Below are 19,124 nucleotides of genomic sequence, written 5' to 3'. Positions count from 1 at the left end.
ACATGTGGCCCCTCATTTAACCCTCCCCACGTCCTGTGAAGTCAGAGCCGCTGTCCCCATCTCAGAGTCGTGGAAACTTAGATGCTGAAGAGGTTAAGTTACTTGCTGAGGGCTGGAGTGCTAACACGTGGCAGTAAGGATTTGATTCTAGACCAGAGTCTGAGTTTGGGCCTCTGCTCATTGCATATGTCAAACCTGCGTTATTTATAGCACAGAATCCCCCTTTACACCTGCTGGCTGGACTGATCGCTCAGCCCACCAGGCTGTAGGACCAGCGAGTTAAGCACACTAAATGGCAACTTTAAGACCCTGGTGGCATCTCAGATGGGAAAGGCATCTGTTTCAGAATTCAGGTGAATCTGGCACTCCTCCCCACCCCCATCCCCACCCTCATGCCCCACTGTGCCCCCTCGTACTTCTTGTCGACCAGCACTTGGTGCTGCCTGCTTCAGTGGGCGCCGGTTTGACGGTGGGGTCTCTTGGCTATAAGCCACGTGAGGAGTTACTGCTTTATATAACAGGAGAATCTCTTAGCCTGAGCCACATGCGCATGTGGTTTTATGGCTCTGATAGTCTCTGTCTTTAATATGTGTATATGATTCTACTGGGGCGATTTGTCTTTACAATGATACCAATACTTGTAGGCAATAATGATTTTTCCCCACCACCTTTAGTCATCCGTTAGCCAGACAGAATAAACGTTGTCTCTTTTCATCTTTCTTTACGAAGCGGAAGGCACTGGGATGCAATCATCTCTGTAGTGGCTTATGTGGTTTCCTAGGTGCTGTGTGTTCTGTGGTGACATGATGCCTGTATATTTTAGGAGAGAGGGAGGGGAAAAGAGGAAGCCGAAACACTGGTGAAGCAGAGTGATGCATGGGAAATTTAACAGCCGCAAAGACTAACTGGCTAAGTCTAAGGAAATAGCCATCATTTATCAATGAAGTTTAATGTGTGATAGATACTCTTTTATGTACAATATTTAATGATCTTGTTGTGCCAAACTTCTAAAGCCAGCATCTTCTGGTGTTTTTCTTTTTCTTCCTGTAATACTATTTTTGAGTAGTTGAAAAATGAAGTATTTTCAAGTGGCTGGGTTTTTTGTGTGATTTTTGTGATTTTTCCACAAACTTTGTGTTATCCACAAATTTACTAAAAACGAATATCCTTTATTATGAAGATATTTGGTTCCGAGCTCTGGTAAGAATTTGATTACTGAGGACTATCTCCTTATCTGAAATTGCTTGCTTGCTAAATTTCAGATAGTGAGCAGCAGAATTCAGATATAGACATCATTTTGGCTTCTAAGTTCCGATGTTAAGGGATACCTGTGTACCAGGGTTTCTCAGCCTTGGCACTGTTGACATTTGAGACCAGGCAACATTTTGTTGTAGAGGACTGCCTTGTACTTCGTAGAATGTTTAGCAGCATCCCGGCCTTCACCTGCTAGATGCTAGGAGTTCTCTTCTCTCCCCGCAGCAGTTGTAACACCCAGATGTATCTCCAGACATTGTCAAATTACCCTGGGTGGACATCGCCTGTGGAGGATGGCCAGATTGCCCCTAGTTGAGAACAGTTACGGTACACCATTGCATTTACCTAAATTTGTAGATAATGTGAAACCCAGAAGAGTGGCATACATTGTTACAGCTACTTAAAGGTACTTCATTTCATCAATTGCATGGAGATGATTTTTAAAGAAGAAAAATACAAATAAAAGAGAGGAAGAGATTGCCTTTAGAAGTTAAGAAAAAAAAGGCTGTTAAATTTTTTTACATAAAAAGACTGTCACATATTAAAACTTACAGTTCTATGATAGCTGTTTCCTCAGATTTGGTCATATACTGCCTTTTCCATCAGCTGTTCTCTGCAGATCACCAACAGTGCTTGTCTGTAGGTTCTCTTAGTACCCTGCGAAGCAATTCCAGATCACCAGCTAGTTCTTCTCTATTGATCACCATTAAACCTCAGTTCGCCCTTCCTTTTGTTACTTTGATGAGTTGAAATTTTCAACAAGGCAACAGTTCCTCAGAGGACGTGCTTTAAGGTCCTCCAGCAGCTCCCTGCATGGGGTTGCCTGTTGCTCTTGTGTTTGGCGTCTGTGCTGGTTTGGTAACTGGTACTGGAAAACATGCCGTTCCTCCAGCCGGGTGGTGTGTGTGGTCTTACTGTTCCATTGTCTCCTTTACCTTCCCTTACCCCCCTCTCTAATTCGGGCAGTCAGTGGCAGATGAATGCCTTCTTATATATGTTTCTGTTCTCACTCCATTCCTATGAGCTTTTTACTTTGAAGGCATTTTTCTGTGTTACTGGTTTATTTCATTTCCACCATTCTGTGAAATTCACAGTGTCATTTGCATGCATACTGGAAAAAGCCATCCTTCTAGTTTGGAAATGACTAGAATGTGAGGCTGTTGGCTTTTTTTTTTTCACTCGTGACACCAGTGTCCATTATAGGTATATGGGTGCAAAATTAGTCTGGCTGAATGGCTGCACCTGCCCAGCAGCCTTGGTGTATCGCCAAGACTTTCAGATCTTTAGACATTTTTTCTGTTACACATAAATAGTGTCTTCTGAAATACAAATATTCAGCTTACTTGGTATCTGAAAAGCATCGTATTACTAAATTTACAACTTAGATTTTTAGTGTACACATTTTCTTCTCAGTGGTGTAATTATCAGTTCTTTTATGTTACTGATGCCTCCCCCAATTAAGTAATCAATATGTGAGCCTGATATATAGTAATTTTGGGCCAAAATTTGCTTTTTGTTCAAGATCCTGTGCTGTTTTTGCTATGACTGTCACATCGTTAGCACAGAAATAGTAATTATAAATAAAATCTATTTTTTCTTACATTGTCATTTTGGAGATGCAACATTTAGCATCTATAAATTTAGTTATATTGAAATTTTCACTGAATCTTTTCTGGAATTAAGTTCATATATCTTAGGAACTAGCAGGGAGATTTTCCCTTAGGGTATGCCAGGAGAGGAGCAAGTAGTTTTGATAATGAAATGAGACCTTATAGAAATATTTCTAGAGCAGCTATAATCATTCAAATGAGAATTGAATTGAAAAGGAAGGAAAAGAGAATCAGTTGGGTTTTGTTTTTTTTTTTTCTTCTTTGAATATCAGTGTTTTAGGTAATCTGATGGCAGCAGAAGGCTAAAAGACCATGCTAATTTGTCTGTTTTTTCCTGAGCATTACTGAGAACTCTCTATTTTAATCTGGTTTGGAAACAAAGTAACGGAAATGTGATTTTTGTTTCTGTGGCAGGAGATGGAATAAACTGAGGCTGCAAGACAAAGAGAAGCGTCTGACGCTCGAAGAGGATTCTGAGGAGAGCGAGGCCGAATTTGACGAAGGTTTTAAAATGCCGGGTTTTCTGTTCAAAAAGCTTTTTAAGTACGTGCCATGTGTTCTTTCCTTTACATCCGTCATCAAGCCATTGTGTACAAATTAGTATTTTAGGAATTACATAGTCATTACCTGTGGGCCTTTACGGTACTTGCAGCAATTTATTGCTAATATAGATACTGTCAGATGAAATTTTAGCCACATGCTGTTCATTAAAACGAGATGATAATAAATTGGCCAGAGTGCACATTGGGTATGTTTGTAAACTGATGAATCTGTGTGGACCTGTCTCAGCAGACTAAAAGCAACACATTTAAAAGCCATCTACATTGAGTTATTTTTTATTCTTAGCAATTTTAAGGGGCCAGACCTCTAATTTCTTAAATCAGATTAATTAAGAAGAGTTGCCTGTTAAAATCAATATCGGTGAGGGTTTTTACTTCTAGGTTGAAAGAAGAAACTGTGTAGAGATTGTTTTCTGAGCATCTTCTATTGTGCTTCAGGGTATAATACTTTTGAGCCAACCATACGTGCTTCTAAATACTTCGTGTAGATGCTATTCTGGTATCAAAAGAGAAGATATAGGCAAACACCTATAGGATTAAGTTGCTATTTGAAAGTGACCGTGTTTCTCATGTGAAGTGGCCCAGGGTTGCAGATAACTGGATGCTGCGTGGTACATGCATGCCTCTAGCCTGCAAGGCCCCGGAGAGTCTCCCTTGATGAATGTAAATACTGAGCCCCGTATTCAGCCTCATCACTCCTGGGGTTTACTTAAGAAGGTACTTTAGGAAGGTTTCTTCAATGCATATAGGAAGTCAAACCATTAACTAGCTTCTTTCTGTCTCTTGTGTCATCACTTGGTAGTTGGGTGCAGGATGCAAACTTCTTTCTTCAAGACCGTTATGTTTGCTCTCCTTCATAGATTCAGCTGTCAGCCCTGCCCTGAACTTGTGCAGGCATGCTTTTATTATCATTTTAATTTTTCTCTTGGGGGTGGAGGGGACAAAGGGAGTACTTATTTTATCTCACTAAACATATAGGAAAGCTGAATCCTAAAGATGTAAAGTGTCTCAGCTGGGGTGCCACAACTAGACAGAAAAACTATAGAGAAATTCGAATCTGAATCTTCCTAGGAATTTTTGTAGATATTTTAGAGCCAGAGAGGTGGCCGCTCTGTTGATTGCTTCTCCCAAATGAAAATGAACTATGGAAAGGTAAATAAAGATAATATGTATTGGCAACTGTTTTCATCTTCTCTAAAGTGATTGCTTATTAAGGAACAGGACACATGGCATTAGTGTTGTAATAGCAAAAGGAATGCCCAATTATAGAGTAAATTGATTTAATAAGGACAGGATACTTCTGCATGTGTATTAAGTGATTTGACAAATATCCTCAAGAATCAAGTTGAATGTTCATTTTTGTATAAATGTGAGATTTTTCTAGCAAGGAAATTTCAGTTACTAGAACCAAACTTTGCTTTACTAAGAATATATAGGATTCAGTGTGTGGACTATTAACCCTTTTGTAGTTAATGTAAATACATGAGGGTTTTTTTGTAAATTTGTCTTAATTGCATATTCCTGGAAAGTATTTTGTTTTATCTCTCAAAATCAGGACTTTAAATATTTCATAAATGTTATGAAACTTCTATTTATTCTGCTATATGAAAAAAAAAAGTAATGGGATTGATAGAGTCTCCATTTTTCTTTCATGATTAAGTTTTAGCCAGGTCAATTTAATTTTAAGCTGTAGATATATTTTTACTGTATTTACCGCACTCTGTGGAATTAAATTAACAAGGTATATCTGTACACAAGGGAGTCAGCAGGCATAGTTATCTATTTAAGTGCTATTTTCTGCAAGATCATGGTTAACTTTTAAAATTCTGTTTTGAACGTCTGCCCAGCAAATGTATTTGATGGTGTGATTTGGCAGTCAGATGACAAAATTCAGTCTTTTGACTTTGCTTTTAGCCACTCTAGTAAATGCTATCTTGGGTTAATGTGACAATGCTGAAATATACCAATTTTCTGTGGCTATTTTGTGATGCTTCAGTCTTGTGATTGAAGCAGTTTCTTTACTGTTGTTTTACAATAGTTTGTAAAAATCTTTAACATTCCCTAAAGAGTAATTTTTATATGTTTTCAAAGGTTCTGAAAACTGAATTCTGTAGCCTGCTTTCGTTTAAAGTATGTAATGTTTTAGAATGTCTCTTATTAGGAAATTAAAGCAACAAAACCTGAGTCAGTTACTGCCCCTGCTGGAACCAGAACCCAGGCTCACTCCCTAACTCCTCCAACAGCAACTGTGCCTGCCAGCCGGTGTGCTGGAGCAGCCCGAGGGCCTTTATGGAAAGAGCCACTCTTTGCATCTTTGTACTACGTCCCCAGTCGTGGTTGGGGATTTCCATGTAGTGATGTGACTTACAGGGCTGCCCAGGAGCTAAGTCATTTCTTTAGTGCTAATCATCTTCTTGCAACACACAATCATACACTGTTTGAACACCCTTGGAATTAACATTTGTCAGTGAGGAAACACCTGGCACACTGTCTCTGCCTCTCATTCCTGACTCCCTCTGGGATACCATGTGGGTCACCGTTTTTTATTCCTTTTCTGGTTTCTCGATTGCTCCTCTCTAGATTCTTCCCACTTCAAGTTGGCTGGCCCCAGACAGAAAGAGGTCTTGGTCTGTGTTGGGTGGAGGCAGTGTGGTGTAGCGGTAAAACACTGGAATGATCACCAGGAGATTTTGGCGCCTACTCTGCCCAGAGGAGCTGGTCCCAAAGTTGTTCTGCACCTCAATGAAAGGAGATTGTTTGATTAGAATTCAGTGATCCTGAACGTACATCAGTTTTTTGGAGAACTTTTTGGACTACATCTTTTTCCATGGCTGAGATCAGTCCAGTGTAACTAGTTCACAGCCAGCTTTTATTCTTAGATCAGAATTTTTCGTCCTCAACACAACTGACATTTAGGGCTGAATAATTCTTTGTTGTAGGGACCATTATGTGCATTGTAGGATGTTGAATAGCATCTCTGGCCTCTACCCACTAGAAAACATTTGTACTTTCCTAGTTGTAACAACCAAAAATGTCTTTAGGTTGTGCCAAATGTCCCCTTGGAGAGCAGTGTACCCTCCCCCCAACTCCCCAATTCCTGGTTGAGAACTGCTGGTCAAGATTATCTCCTAAGTGAAAGCACTTTGGAATCAGAGGTTCTGGATTTCAGTTCTGGCTTGCTCATATTTTGTGCTAGCAGTGTGACCTTTTACACATACCTTAACCTCTCTGTGCCTTCATTTCCTAACTATGAAATGGGCTGATCCTCATTGTGTGGGCAGGTTGTATCCAAACCACCTGGTGCCTCCCCGATTGGAGGCCCCTGAAGTGATCGGTAGCCTTTATTCTCTTTATTCTAATTTATATAGTGTGTGTTCATAGAACTTGTCCTTCATCCCAAATTAAGTGATGTTTTATCCATACTAGACTTCACTGTTTTGATTTTACATCTTCTCCTCCAGGATGCATAGTCAATGTGTCTATTATAATTAGCAAACTTAAGCAGCAGAATTCTCATTCGGAGCTTTCCTTATGTGATAGGTAATGGCAGCAGCTAGAGTCATACTTTTGGAATTGATTTGCAAAATACTGAGGGAAAGTTAATTATGACGTATTTACTAAGAGGAGTGTGAATAGAACTGATTTAACAAGGACTGAAATCCACAAGGAGATTTTAGTTACACCAGGGTGCAGAGAGTAAACATCTGGGCAGTAAAACAGCAAAACCACCACCCCTGTCTTTTAAGGTGGGCAGCTCATTAGCCTTGGTGTTTTGTTTGGAGGAGGGGGTAGAACCCTTCAGCTTTCTTTCACTGTCTTTTAAGCATTTTTTTGCTTTAGTTTTTTTTTTTTTTTTTATATAACTTGGTATATATCTTCATATCATTCCATGATGTTAAATCTTTCTTCCACTCTCAATAATACATTTTGCTTTATTCCTTTTTAACTTCATTTTTAGATTATTGAATTAAATATACCATTGATGGAGAAAGGCAACTGCCAACTCTTTCTTTTTAAGAGGGGAATGTATTATTTCTCTTTGACCTGTACTCCCTATTTAAAATTTTAATAGCTCTGACCTTTTTGTTTCTATGATAAAGTCCTTGAATCAAGTTCTGCTTTAAAATTTTAAAAGACCTTTTGTATTGAGTCTTTAAACTGTTTGGTTCTTTTTTCTTGCATCTGCTAGTAATATGACAGAATCGTCTGTTATGTACTAATTTTGTGAGCAGCCCTATTATTCAGACTTGTTTATGGTCTTAAAATTTAATTTAATTTTTCCCATAAAAAGATAATACGATTACCAAGTGACTTCTCAACAGTATATGCTGTAAATTGGTGTTCTCTGTCCTGCCTTTTGATGCTGTTCACATTGCAAAAGCAAATGTTAATGCCTCTTTTCATAAAAAAATTATTGAAACTTTACATAACTGAAAGTATTTTGAGTTTTTTTTTCCATAGAAGTATTGAATAAAAGATAATAAGTTTATGCTTGTTTACCAGGCTATTTCTAATGTTGGAAAAGAAATGAAATAGTCCCTAATTACCCCATCTATCAGTTTAATTAGAAATGTGTTAACGTTTCTGTAAAGAAAAATTTGTGATTTTATGCCTAGGTAATCAAAAATGTATGACCTTATAAATATAATACTCATGTAAAACACACATCCGGCATGCTTCTCTGACTGGTGCTAGAACCTCGCCAAATGATTAATTCATGAGTACTTGCTGTTACGATCTGTATTATCCACCATTTGCCATTTTCTTTTTCTTGTTGGTGTTTGTTGTTGTAGGTACCAGCAGACAGGTGTTAGGTGGCTGTGGGAATTGCACTGCCAGCAGGCAGGAGGAATTCTGGGAGACGAAATGGGATTGGGCAAGACCATCCAGATAATTGCCTTCTTGGCAGGTCTGAGCTACAGCAAGATCAGGACTCGTGGTTCAAATTACAGGCAAGTGCTCCTCTGCAGACTGTCAGTCTGTGGAGCTCAATTAATATTTCATCAGATGTATTGCTGTGGAGGAGGGTCTTGTGAATTATTGATGACATTTCAATTACAATATTCCTTTAATTCTTTTAGTGGGGGACATCAAAGGAAAATTTTTACGAGACAATGGAGCTGTAGGGCAGGAGAAATTAAACATGTAACACTTTTAATGAATTCCAGGCATTGATGCTTCATTTTGCAGATGAGCCCCACTAGATATTTTGGGTCAATACAGTGTCTAAGGTTAGCGTCTGCAAATGGATTGTTTACAAACTCAATTATGTTAATATCAATAGTTTACACAATATGGAATTTTAAATTAGACATAATACCTTTAGTTCCATTTATTAAATTTTACATTAAAATATTTGTTCTGGCAGGGGACCAGGTGAGCATTACAGTAAGTACAAAGTCTCTTCATGGGGAAAGTTGAAGCTTTGGAGAAGCCATTCTCCCGAATTTCTTTTGTAATCATTTTGCATGTTAGCATTTGCAGATAGGGCTTTCTTTTTTAAATGAAGTTATGTACTTGTGTGCTCACTATGTTGTCTACTTCCTCTCCCAGTCCTTAAGAATTTTATGTAAATTCTAAAGCCAGCATCTAAGCAACCGGCTAAAATGATAGAAAACGAATTTTAGGTTGTAATCTTTATTCTCTTTAGGAATTTAAATAAACTGTGAAAGCTTTACTATTCTGAAAGAATAAGCATTTAAAACTGTGTTAGTTCTGAATGATAGGACTGAAATACTTTATCTTGAAATATAGTGGGCATTTCCATCTTTAAGCTGTAAATTGGCTTTATGGAAATCAGTGTTGGTAAAAAATAATGCTAGATTAAGTTATGTAGGATATTTAATCTTGAACGTAGATAATCAAGGACTCTTTGGATTCCAGTAGGCTTATCTAATGAGTAACAGCAAGATATTTACGAGATGGGTACGTCACAGAAACCTCAGGCACTCGCTAGATATGACTGGGTGACCCTTTGACAGGGCACAAAGTTACTGTCCTGCACGCTGGTTCATCAGCAGAGAGATACTTAGTCAAGAGCCAAATACAAACTGTAAACCACTGAGTAAAGAATTTTTTTCTTTGAATCTTCCGAGTTTTGTTTTTGTTAATTTTGTGTGAAAATATCCCATCCCAATGGAAAAATCAAAGATGAAAATGGGCATTAGTGTTTTCTTAACTATAAATGTCATTAGTTTACTGTTTTAAAAAATGCTTTTTTCTGTTCCTAATAAGCTCTTTGGTTGGCTTGGCTCTCCACCTCTACTTTTTTTTTGTTGTTTGTGTTTTGATAACTAGAATTAGCCCCAAGCTGCCCCAAATAGTTTCTAGCACTGTCTTTCTCTACTTAAATGGTTTCTGGGATTTTCTTATTTCCCATCTCTTTTCTTCCCCTCCCTTCCTATCACCATGAAACTTGTGTGGCGTCTAATACGCTGGGCCTAGGAAACCTAAAGTCATCCCTGCAGTCTAGTTTTGATCGAAAAATTAAAACATGCTCTCTCGAGTGGTGACAGTCCTACCAGGAGTGAAGTCAGGGCTAATAATGAGCAGCAGCTGTAATCAATTAACTATCAATGCAGCGCTCCTCTTTCCCATAATGAAGTAGTGTGGCACGTTGGACTATAGCCCAGATCTCTTTATTAAAATGGCGTTGGTGGAAGTGGCTTCCCAGAATGCAGTTATACATCAACCAAACAACCGGGCTCTTCAGGAATAGAGGTGCACGGAGGAGCGTGGTCCCCTCCGTGTCCATGTGCCGAAGCGAATTGTGTGACATTTTCTCACAGTTTTATAATACGTCCTCCTCTGAAGCTAGATGAACTTGGAGTTCTCCTCTATGTTTGTGTGCTCAAGAAAAACATTCAGATGAATAGTCAAACAAAGTTCTGTGTGAGCCAGCCTTGCATCGTTGGCTTCATTGTACATTTCCTCTGAACTCTCATGAGCTGTGAATTTGGGGGCCCTAATTTGAGATGGTCTTAGTGTTGTAATTTTAAGGTCAACAATCACTGAAACCATGTAAGTTTCTCAGGCACCATGAAGGAACTTCGTGGTAAAGGAAGTTTTAATTTTTGTTTATTTAACGTGTCTTATATGTGCGTTTTTTTTTTTAAAGAGGGGAAAGCATATTTACACGTGATTAGCAAAAATCTAAACTGGTTGTTTTCTCAATTCATAATGTGTACACTAGCTTCTTTTCACTTTGCCATTCATACAATAGTGCTAGGCTCTCAGAATTTTATGATGGAGAGGAAATATATTAGTCACCTTTCCAACTTCAGTTAATACTTTGAAATCTTGGATATCATTTAGTAAATTCCTAATTACACATAACTAGCCTGAAAAAGTTAATAAACTTTCAAAGGTAAATATTTTTACTTTGTAAGTCCTGGTAAGGGCTTACAGGTTTCCATCCTGCAAGTTGAAATCGGAGCTATCGGCATGGCGTAAACTCATTAGGTAATCAGTGATAATCGAAGATGAAAGGAATTGCAGCCAGTTTGGTAATTGATGCTAATCACTGCAGTGCATTTAGCCGTTTCTCCCTCGCATCTCACCGGTACTGAGGGCTGCAGAAGGGTGGTGCAGCTGATGTGAACGTTAATGGGTCTGATAGCCCCTTCTGTGGTTCAGGAACGATCTAGGTCCACTCCCAGATTTCCACTCAGTGGGAAAATCTCCTTAGTCTTCTAATAGACAGAATGGCAGAAATTAAAGGGCATCATAATGCCAGATAGATGTTCAGCTAGAATAAAATACTGGCCTTAAATGACAAAGTGTGAGGCATCAATGTAGCAGTTTATGGAGAGCGTGTTATAAAAAGAACAGAAATGATCTATGACCTACGAAAGCATACGTATGTATTTGTGTTTGTTGGAAAGCGAGTTTGTTTTTAAATATTTTAGATGGGCTTTGATTGGTTGTTTCTTAATCCTTGCTAAGTGAGTATTGATGATAACTCTCTTTGATTCCCCTCAGAGGATATGAAGAAGCTGGTGCATTTAATCCTTTTAGAAAGGAATATTGTCACGGAGTGGGCCAGGGTGGAGTCATGCTCTCCCCTGGGAGTTGAGGGGGCGCCTGCCTGGGACCTGCCCTTGGGGAGGAGCAGAGCAGGGCTTGGGAATTCTGCGGGAAGTGTCAGCAATCCGAGGGGCAGGGGCAGTGACTTGTCACTGGAGGTTGAGAGGCTTGAGAAGTGGGTGGAGGCACGTTGTTACACTGGGGTCTAAGGGTAAGCCTCCTTTAAGTTATGTCTTGTTTTTCTTCTAGAACTGCAAGGTATTTTTCAGTTGTGCAGAAGAAGATTATTTTTAATTTTTCAAGCACTATGTGATTTACTCTAATTTACAAAAAATTTTTTTTAAGTTCAGGGATCATTTATTGAACAGTAGCAAGAAAATGTAAGTCACCCATGATCCCCCCAAGTCAGAAATAATCTCTTTTTAATGTTTCAATATAATTTCTTCCAACCTTTAAAAAAAAATTCCATTTAATAAAGCCACTGTCCTTTAGTTATTGCCTGTGGTCTCCTGTGCAGGGAGATGGTTTGAGGGAGAGGCTGCCTCTGTACTCTCAAGGAGCCCGGTGAGGGCGATGCTTGTTATGACGGGGTTCATATGGGGTCCTAACTAGTGTGCACGCACCGAGGAAGGGTCCTTAACCTATGAGGAGAGACAGGGACAGGGAGCGCGCTGTAGAAGAATCCGAGGGCTGAAGGGCAGGTACAGGGTGGCTGGGAGGAGAGGCTATGAAGGGAAAAGGTGAAGGTTGAGAGGTCGGAGGAGTATGCACTTTGTAGTAACTGAAGACGTGCTTGCAGGGGCATGCTGGACCACAGGAACCCTGAGAGGTGAGGCTGAGGAGGTGGGCCGCCATTAGGTCCTTGTGGCCTTATGTGCCAGGTTAAGGTACCTGGACTGTTCTGAGGGTAGGGGGCAAAGGGATGAGTCATTCAGATTTTGCTTTCTTGAATGATTGTGCTAGAAAGTATAGTAACCCAGTAAGAGATGAGAGTGGCCAGAAGTGGAGTTATCAACAGTGTATTTGCAGAGACACGGTGACTCTGGGAGGCGTTTAGGAGGTGGACGTGTGACACGAACCCAGTCCAGGTTGGGAAGTGCAGTGGAGAACAAGAAGGGCAGAGCAGGGATGAGGCCTGGATTTCCAATTTGGGTGCCTGGAGAATGGGTGACAGTTCTTCCCACTGAATTAGGAGACATGGGAGGAAGGCAAAGTAGGGGAGGTTGCAGTGTGGTGCCATGGGGACAGCTAAGTGGAGAGATCAGCCAGCAGTTGGACCTTCAGGCCTCTGGTACTTTGGAGTTTGGGACAGGGATTGGGCTGGAGACCTAGACTGGCATCGTCAGTGTCTAGGGAGTAACTTACACTTGAGAGTTACGAGAGGGCGTGGGGAGGGTGTGTGCAGTGGGTTGGTGCATCTAGCTTCAGATGTTCAGCAGCCTTGTTGGGCGGAAAAAGGTAGGGAGCAGAGAGTGACAGTTTAAAAAGTGCCGGTGACTCTGCTCCAGAATGAGTGAGAGGTGGACCATGTGGGTTTCCAGGGTCCTTTGTCAAATCTTGGCTCCCAGTTGTCTCTGGTAGCGTGAGCTGGGTGTGAGTCTCATGCTGAAGAGAGCCACATAGTTAGACTTTTGCTTAATGTTCATTTTATGCACCAGCTAGCACCCATCTCCCAGCAAGACTGAAGTTGAAGCAACTCCAGTAATGGGAGCATCGATGTCGGGAGGGTGTGGGTTCAGACAGGAAAAGGGACGCCTGTTCCATGTAATAGCAGGGAAGGGGGGCAGGATGGTACAGATTCAGTCAGGTGCCCGTGGTACGTAATTGATCAGGGTATTTTGATTGCAGGTAAAAAAAAAAAAAAAATCCTGGCCCTACATTGGGTTAAATGTTCACAAAATGTGTGATATACCTAGAAACCTACAAAGAGGGTAGGCTGTAGACACAGCATGATCAACATCCCAGTGATGTCATCAGGGGCCCAGACACTTTAATTTTCTCCTGAGGGCAGTTCTTCTTGTGGCCATGAGATCTCTTTGCACTGGAGCCCAGCTGCCAGTGGCCACTGGGCTCAGTTTCCTTGTCCACATGCAGCAGGGGAGACCAAGAGAGGCGATTCCACAGCCTAGAGTGTTAAGTCCTTCCTTACCCTGTGCGAGGCATCTTCCCAGCCCCTCAGTGGACTGGCGAGTGTCACCGGGGGAGTACTGTGTGCTGAAGGGCCGCAGGCGTGGCTTCACTCCTCTTCGCCATAGCCAGACAATGGCCAGAGTCCCACCAAGGACATGTCTGGGAAGGAGGAGGGGGTGCCTGCACAAAACTGTGATTCTGTTCGGAAGCAGAGAGAGGAGAGATGGATGTTGAGATAGTGGCCGTAATCAGTTTACTGGCTCCCTGTGTGTAAGTAAATTGGGGTGATTCCATAAAAAAGGTCATTTTTTAAAAGACTTATGAGCATTTTTCAGGTTTTAAGTATTCTTCATTTTCATGGTTATATGGTGTTCCATCTTATTTAACAAACTCTAGTATAGTATCTACTATATACTGTTCCAAGTACGTTATAGATATTGATTTAATCTTCGTGTAACCCTGTATGATCAATATTATTATTATTCCTATTTTAAGATGAGACACCGAGGTTCAGTTAGTGTATGCAGAGCTGGGATTCAGACCCAGACAGTGCTCCTAACCACCAGCCTGTGCTGTAGTCAGATCAGATGGTTTCTGTAACCCTTCTCTTATTTACAGATGTTCAGGTGGCACCCACTTTCCCCGCAGCACAAATAATGCTACCACGTGTATCCTGACCCATCAGTGTTTGTCTGGTCAACACGCCCCTTGTTAAGGCTCTGGCCATGTAACGCTCAGCTGCTTCCCCTGAAAACCGCGCAACTTGCTGTCTGTTGGCGTGGGCTTTCTAGAAGTGGTCACTGTGATGCTCTCCCACTGGTATTTTTTATCACATGGAGGAGCCAGCAGCATGATGTAGTGAAAGAACAGGCTGCAGCAATCAGACGACCGACTCGAGGCGTTGCTCCGTCTCCTGGGACCCGTGTCGCCTTTGGCCCGCCAGTCTTCAGCATCCCCTAACAGTGCAGGATTTTGGTTCTGCTCACTTCCCAGGGCTGTGAGATTGATTGACAGCCTCTGGGTGGAAACTCTGGGTAGACTATAAAGCTTCCAACCAATCGAAGCTACTCTTATGTTCACGTAGTGTAAGATATATCGTCTAGTACCTTCACTGGTCTGGAATAGAAAGGAGAGAAAAGTATTTTTGTCACGTGATTTTTGTTTGATTTTCTTTTACTTTGCAATAGACATTACCTTTTAACGTGTTGGCAGGCCGGCATTTCCCCTTAACATCTGCACCCACTAATTGATGAATAGGGTTGTAGGGATTTCACTTAGTGGGTTTTATCCTTAAGACCTTGTTCTTTAAAGAAAATATCAGTAAATTTCCATAACTAGGATTTTCTTATTTGAACTGCTAAGTTTTTGTTTGTTTCTTTTTTTTTTCTTTGTTTTTTTGGCAGTTGATGACCCATGTGCTGTCATTCATGGTTGTCTTTTCTTCTTGGACACTGCATGCAGGTTCGAGGGGTTGGGTCCCACTATAATTGTCTGTCCAACGACAGTGATGCATCAGTGGGTGAAGGAATTTCACACGTGGTGGCCTCCGTTCAGAGTGGCAATTCTGCACGAAACCGGGTCCTTTACCCACAAAAAGGTAACGTTACGATACTTGAGTACCTCTTCTGCTTGTTTTGTTTTAAAGCCTTGCGTTTTACTTAATTTCTTTTGCTTTGATCCATGTATTACTCAAATGTATGTTTCTGTGTTTCTTTCATGCATTTAAACGTATTGTTATTGATTTAATTTGGAGCTCTGTATTTTCAAAACAATTATGAACCTAGTCTTGCTCGTGCTAACTGTCCATAGGAGGCGTTGAGACATGTTTATTGTCCCGTGAAACACAACTGGGCACACACAGGGTGCCACTGGCCTGATAGCGTGAGTGGGACTGGAAACAGGGACTTACGCAGCGGTTAACTGGCTGGATTTGGGGCATTAGTAGCTTTAGACAGTTTTAGGAAAGTGGGTACAAAAGTATAGTAACTCTTGATTGGTAAATGCATTTGTTAACGTGCTTTTAACTTGTTTTAATGAACAAAAGAACAGCCTGCCATTTTGAGAATTTCATAATTTGTATTGGTACCTTTGAGTTAAGTTGCTTTTTGTTCTCTGAATTCTTGATCGCCATGTAAGTATAATCAGTTTTTTTTGAAAGTCACATTTCCTCACTTACTCGTAGTTTTAGCCACATTATCAAAAGAGAGTCTTACCATCTCTTACCCTAGCAGGTCGACCGTATTATGCTTTTTTTTATTCTCCTCTGACTTACCAGCTAGACTGTATGCTCTGCAGAGTAGGGATGTCTTCCTCATTTTTTGTATCCCAAGTGCCCCATAGCTGAATAAATAGTAATTACACATTGTCACCGTGGGTTTGCAGGTCACTCTGTAGACAAGAAGTGGCAGCTTGTTGTGCCTTCTTTCTTTGCCGAGTCTTCGGAGCCCATAAGTGAGCTCTCGGCGCCCCCGTGAAAGGATGCCCCCTGAAAGAGCTGTTGAACGTCGGCCTCACTGGGTTAAATCCACGTGAGCCGCTAACCTCCAGTGTCTTTGCAGTTCTGCCAGTACCCCCTTTCCTCCAAATTCCCATTCTGTTCGTGATCGCAAGTAAGTGGAACTTTTGGTAGTAGTGAATCAGAGTATCTGTAATTTCGTAGCTCCAGTTTGATGCCACAGAGTCTTGCTTTACTACCTGTTATTAAAATCAGCTAACTTTGCCCTGAATTTTAAATAATAAAATGGAAAACAAGTGAGTTGAAATAATGAAGTAGGGTAAATGCCGCAGTCAAAAAAAAAAAAAAGGTAGTGATTTTTTTTTTTAGCAGCATGAAAATAACAGTTTTAGATTATTTTTGTAGTCCAACTAAGTTGTTGTAACTATCCTGTCATCAGATCACCCTCATAAAACATTTTTGATTCCTTTTTTCACTTCTGTTGTCTGTTGACATTTCATAGTGTTTTGTATTGGAAAATCCTACACTTGGATTCATTCATTGATGAATGTCTTTAAAAGGCAAATTTTTCATATGTTCCTCTTTATCCTTTCATTTCTTCTGCACTGGTGGAGTGTGTATTTCACACCTTCACCGTATCATGGCTTCCCTGCGTTTCCTCTGTTACTATAACCTGAAAAAGAACCTTCATGAAATACATTGACTCATTAGTGGAGATAGAATTGACATTGGTCAGTGTCTCTGTTGGTGAGACTTGCTTCCTTAATTTGTTTGGCAGACAAAACCTTGAAGAATGTATCATTTCACTTTTGTTTACAAAGATCGCACCTTCTGAGGTGGTTTTGCCCATACAGACACATGCATACAAACGCTCGTCCATGCCTTTTTTTAGTGCTGAACAGTTTACCAAGGACTTTAACTTGCAGTTTGTCACTTGACTTTTGAGGAAAAGCAGTGGACTTGTTTATTTACTCTGACTCTTAACTCTTTTGACAGTTCCTTTTCCATCATAAAGTATCTCAGATCTCTAAAGATATGTAAACTGTTATGCAAAAGATGGAAAAGTCCTTTTGCATCTTTCAAACCATACTCTCCACTTAGAAACACAGTTTACTGTTTATTGTTAATGTTAATATCAGTTTATTATTTGTGAGGGTGACGCATTGAGAATGTATTCATTCCTTTGCACAAGGCCTGGTTAGTAACACTTACAAGATCAGAGCTCTGGCTTCTGGATTAAAACACTGAGGTGGCATTTGCTCCCTTTGCCCCTTCCTTTTATATTTGTATGTACAGGTCTTGTCACCACCCTGTACACACCTGTTGGCTTATAGGTGTGTGTTGCATTGCAATAGAGTTTACATTTCTTAATCACATTTCAGATGTTCTACCAATGCTGGTCTGTCCTCTAACCCAGCGTCTAATATCTGACTTCCTTTCCATCCTTACAGGCTGAGATTCCTCTTTCCATGGGGCAGCTTTCTGTGCCCACCAGCTGTCCTGTCTAAGTGTAATAGCGGTGTTCCAGCACAGGGGCCTTCAGCGCTGCAGAAAATAGGGAAAAGAAGAGAATTTCTCTTTTAGGGAACTTAAAGGCATCATAATGCCAGAAGTATTCTGCTTTTCGTTCAAATAGATCATTTTTATTTTTCTAATCATTCAGAATTAAAAATCATTACTTTTCTAATCAATATGGTAAGAAGTAAAATTTTGTAAATTTTTCATTTAGGAAACAGAGATCAAATGATCAGTTTGTAAACGGAATATATCTGTCATTCTTCCTCCCTGCATTGCCTTTTAGCTTCCCACCTCTCTCACCACGTGATCCTGTATCATCTTTGTTAATATTCTCTTTGGTTGACAGCATAATTTAGAATTATCAAATGCACACCCAGCAACTGTGCAAAAAAAAATGTGGCTAATATTTTCAACCAAATGATCAAATCAGATAAAGACATTTTCAGGCTTCTGAATCTCCTTTAATGGTCAGTTGAAATCTCATTTAACAGGAATCAAGGATTTTCCTTTTCTCATTATGTTTTATGATCTCTTTTTTGTAACAGAGAGAAACTTGATCTGTGAGTGGATTAATATTTATTTGTTGAATAACTATAAACACAGTATTGCAGGTATTTGATGTTATTAGGGCTCCAAAAATGGATATGATGTTTTTAACTGACCTTGAAAAGCTCACCATTTTCTTGGGGAAAGAAAATAATATGAAAAGATAATAAAAGAAGGCAGTTTTGTGATACTTACCCCATAACTCACAGTGGGTGGTGGCATCTTTAGCACTGTGTTGTAAAGTTCATTTAATTATTAAGGACCCTTTTTTCAATTTGTTGGAAGATGTGTGTGAGAAGTTTCTTGCTTATATTCTGAGATAGTTGTCACTTTATAGCTTTCCCACCTTTCCCTGCTATGTAGGGTTTTGTAACTCTGTGGGATATTTTTGATAACGCAGAGAGATTTATCATTTTGATCAATTCATGGCATTTAGAGGCATCAGATTGAAAAATGCAACCGTGGCATAAAGGCTTAAAAGCATAGATTTTATAATTTCCAGAGCCAGGGTTTGAATCTTGGATCTGCCATTTTATAGCTTTGTGACCTGGGGCAAGTCACTTAGCTTCTCTGAGCCTAGACTGATCTCCTGAAAATGGGTAATTTTGTGAGGATTTGTTGGGTTAATATGTGTGCACAGTAAGCTTAGTGTGGTCCCCAGCACAGAACGTTTACTTGGGTAATTCCTACTATTAGAAAAAAGAATGTAGTAGTCCTTGTCATCTCAGTACCTGAGAAAAGAAAAGAGGCTCTGATGTTTCTAATGGATTCCGTATAAATACACTTGATAGAAGATTTGCACCTGCTGTATCAAAAATATTCATAGTCTTTCACGTCTAGACCTTTTCCCCTCATGTCCAGATGTGTTGGCCCCAAATGGAAACAGTGAAATAGAATGTTAAAATTTTTTGAGAAATGCAAGGGGTGATTATAGAACAGACCACACAGAAAGAACACGACCATTTGATGCACCTGTCATCACGTGTTCTTCGAAAAGGTTCATTTTCTAAAACACTAGTGTAAAAA

The 19,124-nt window shown here is 40.1% G+C and overlaps 1 protein-coding gene across 2 annotated transcripts in view; it reads left to right on the top strand.

The window, feature by feature from the left end:
- ERCC6 (ERCC excision repair 6, chromatin remodeling factor) overlaps positions 1 to 19,124 on the top strand; it is a 70,202-nt gene that overhangs the window by 24,061 nt on the left and 27,017 nt on the right. Inside the window, exons 6-8 of one of the 2 annotated variants that reach the window (XM_074374376.1) lie at positions 3,279 to 3,407; positions 8,218 to 8,376; positions 15,041 to 15,176. In XM_074374376.1, the coding sequence (XP_074230477.1) occupies positions 3,279 to 3,407; positions 8,218 to 8,376; positions 15,041 to 15,176 (424 nt within the window). The remainder of the gene's footprint in view (positions 1 to 3,278; positions 3,408 to 8,217; positions 8,377 to 15,040; positions 15,177 to 19,124) is intronic. The other variant, XM_074374377.1, reaches the window with a different exon arrangement.

The sequence above is a fragment of the Camelus bactrianus genome, chromosome 11 (assembly GCF_048773025.1).
Source record: "Camelus bactrianus isolate YW-2024 breed Bactrian camel chromosome 11, ASM4877302v1, whole genome shotgun sequence".
Classification (NCBI taxonomy): domain Eukaryota; kingdom Metazoa; phylum Chordata; class Mammalia; order Artiodactyla; family Camelidae; genus Camelus; species Camelus bactrianus.
Note: the sequence above shows the minus strand (reverse complement) of the source record. Positions and strands in the feature narration are given on the sequence as shown.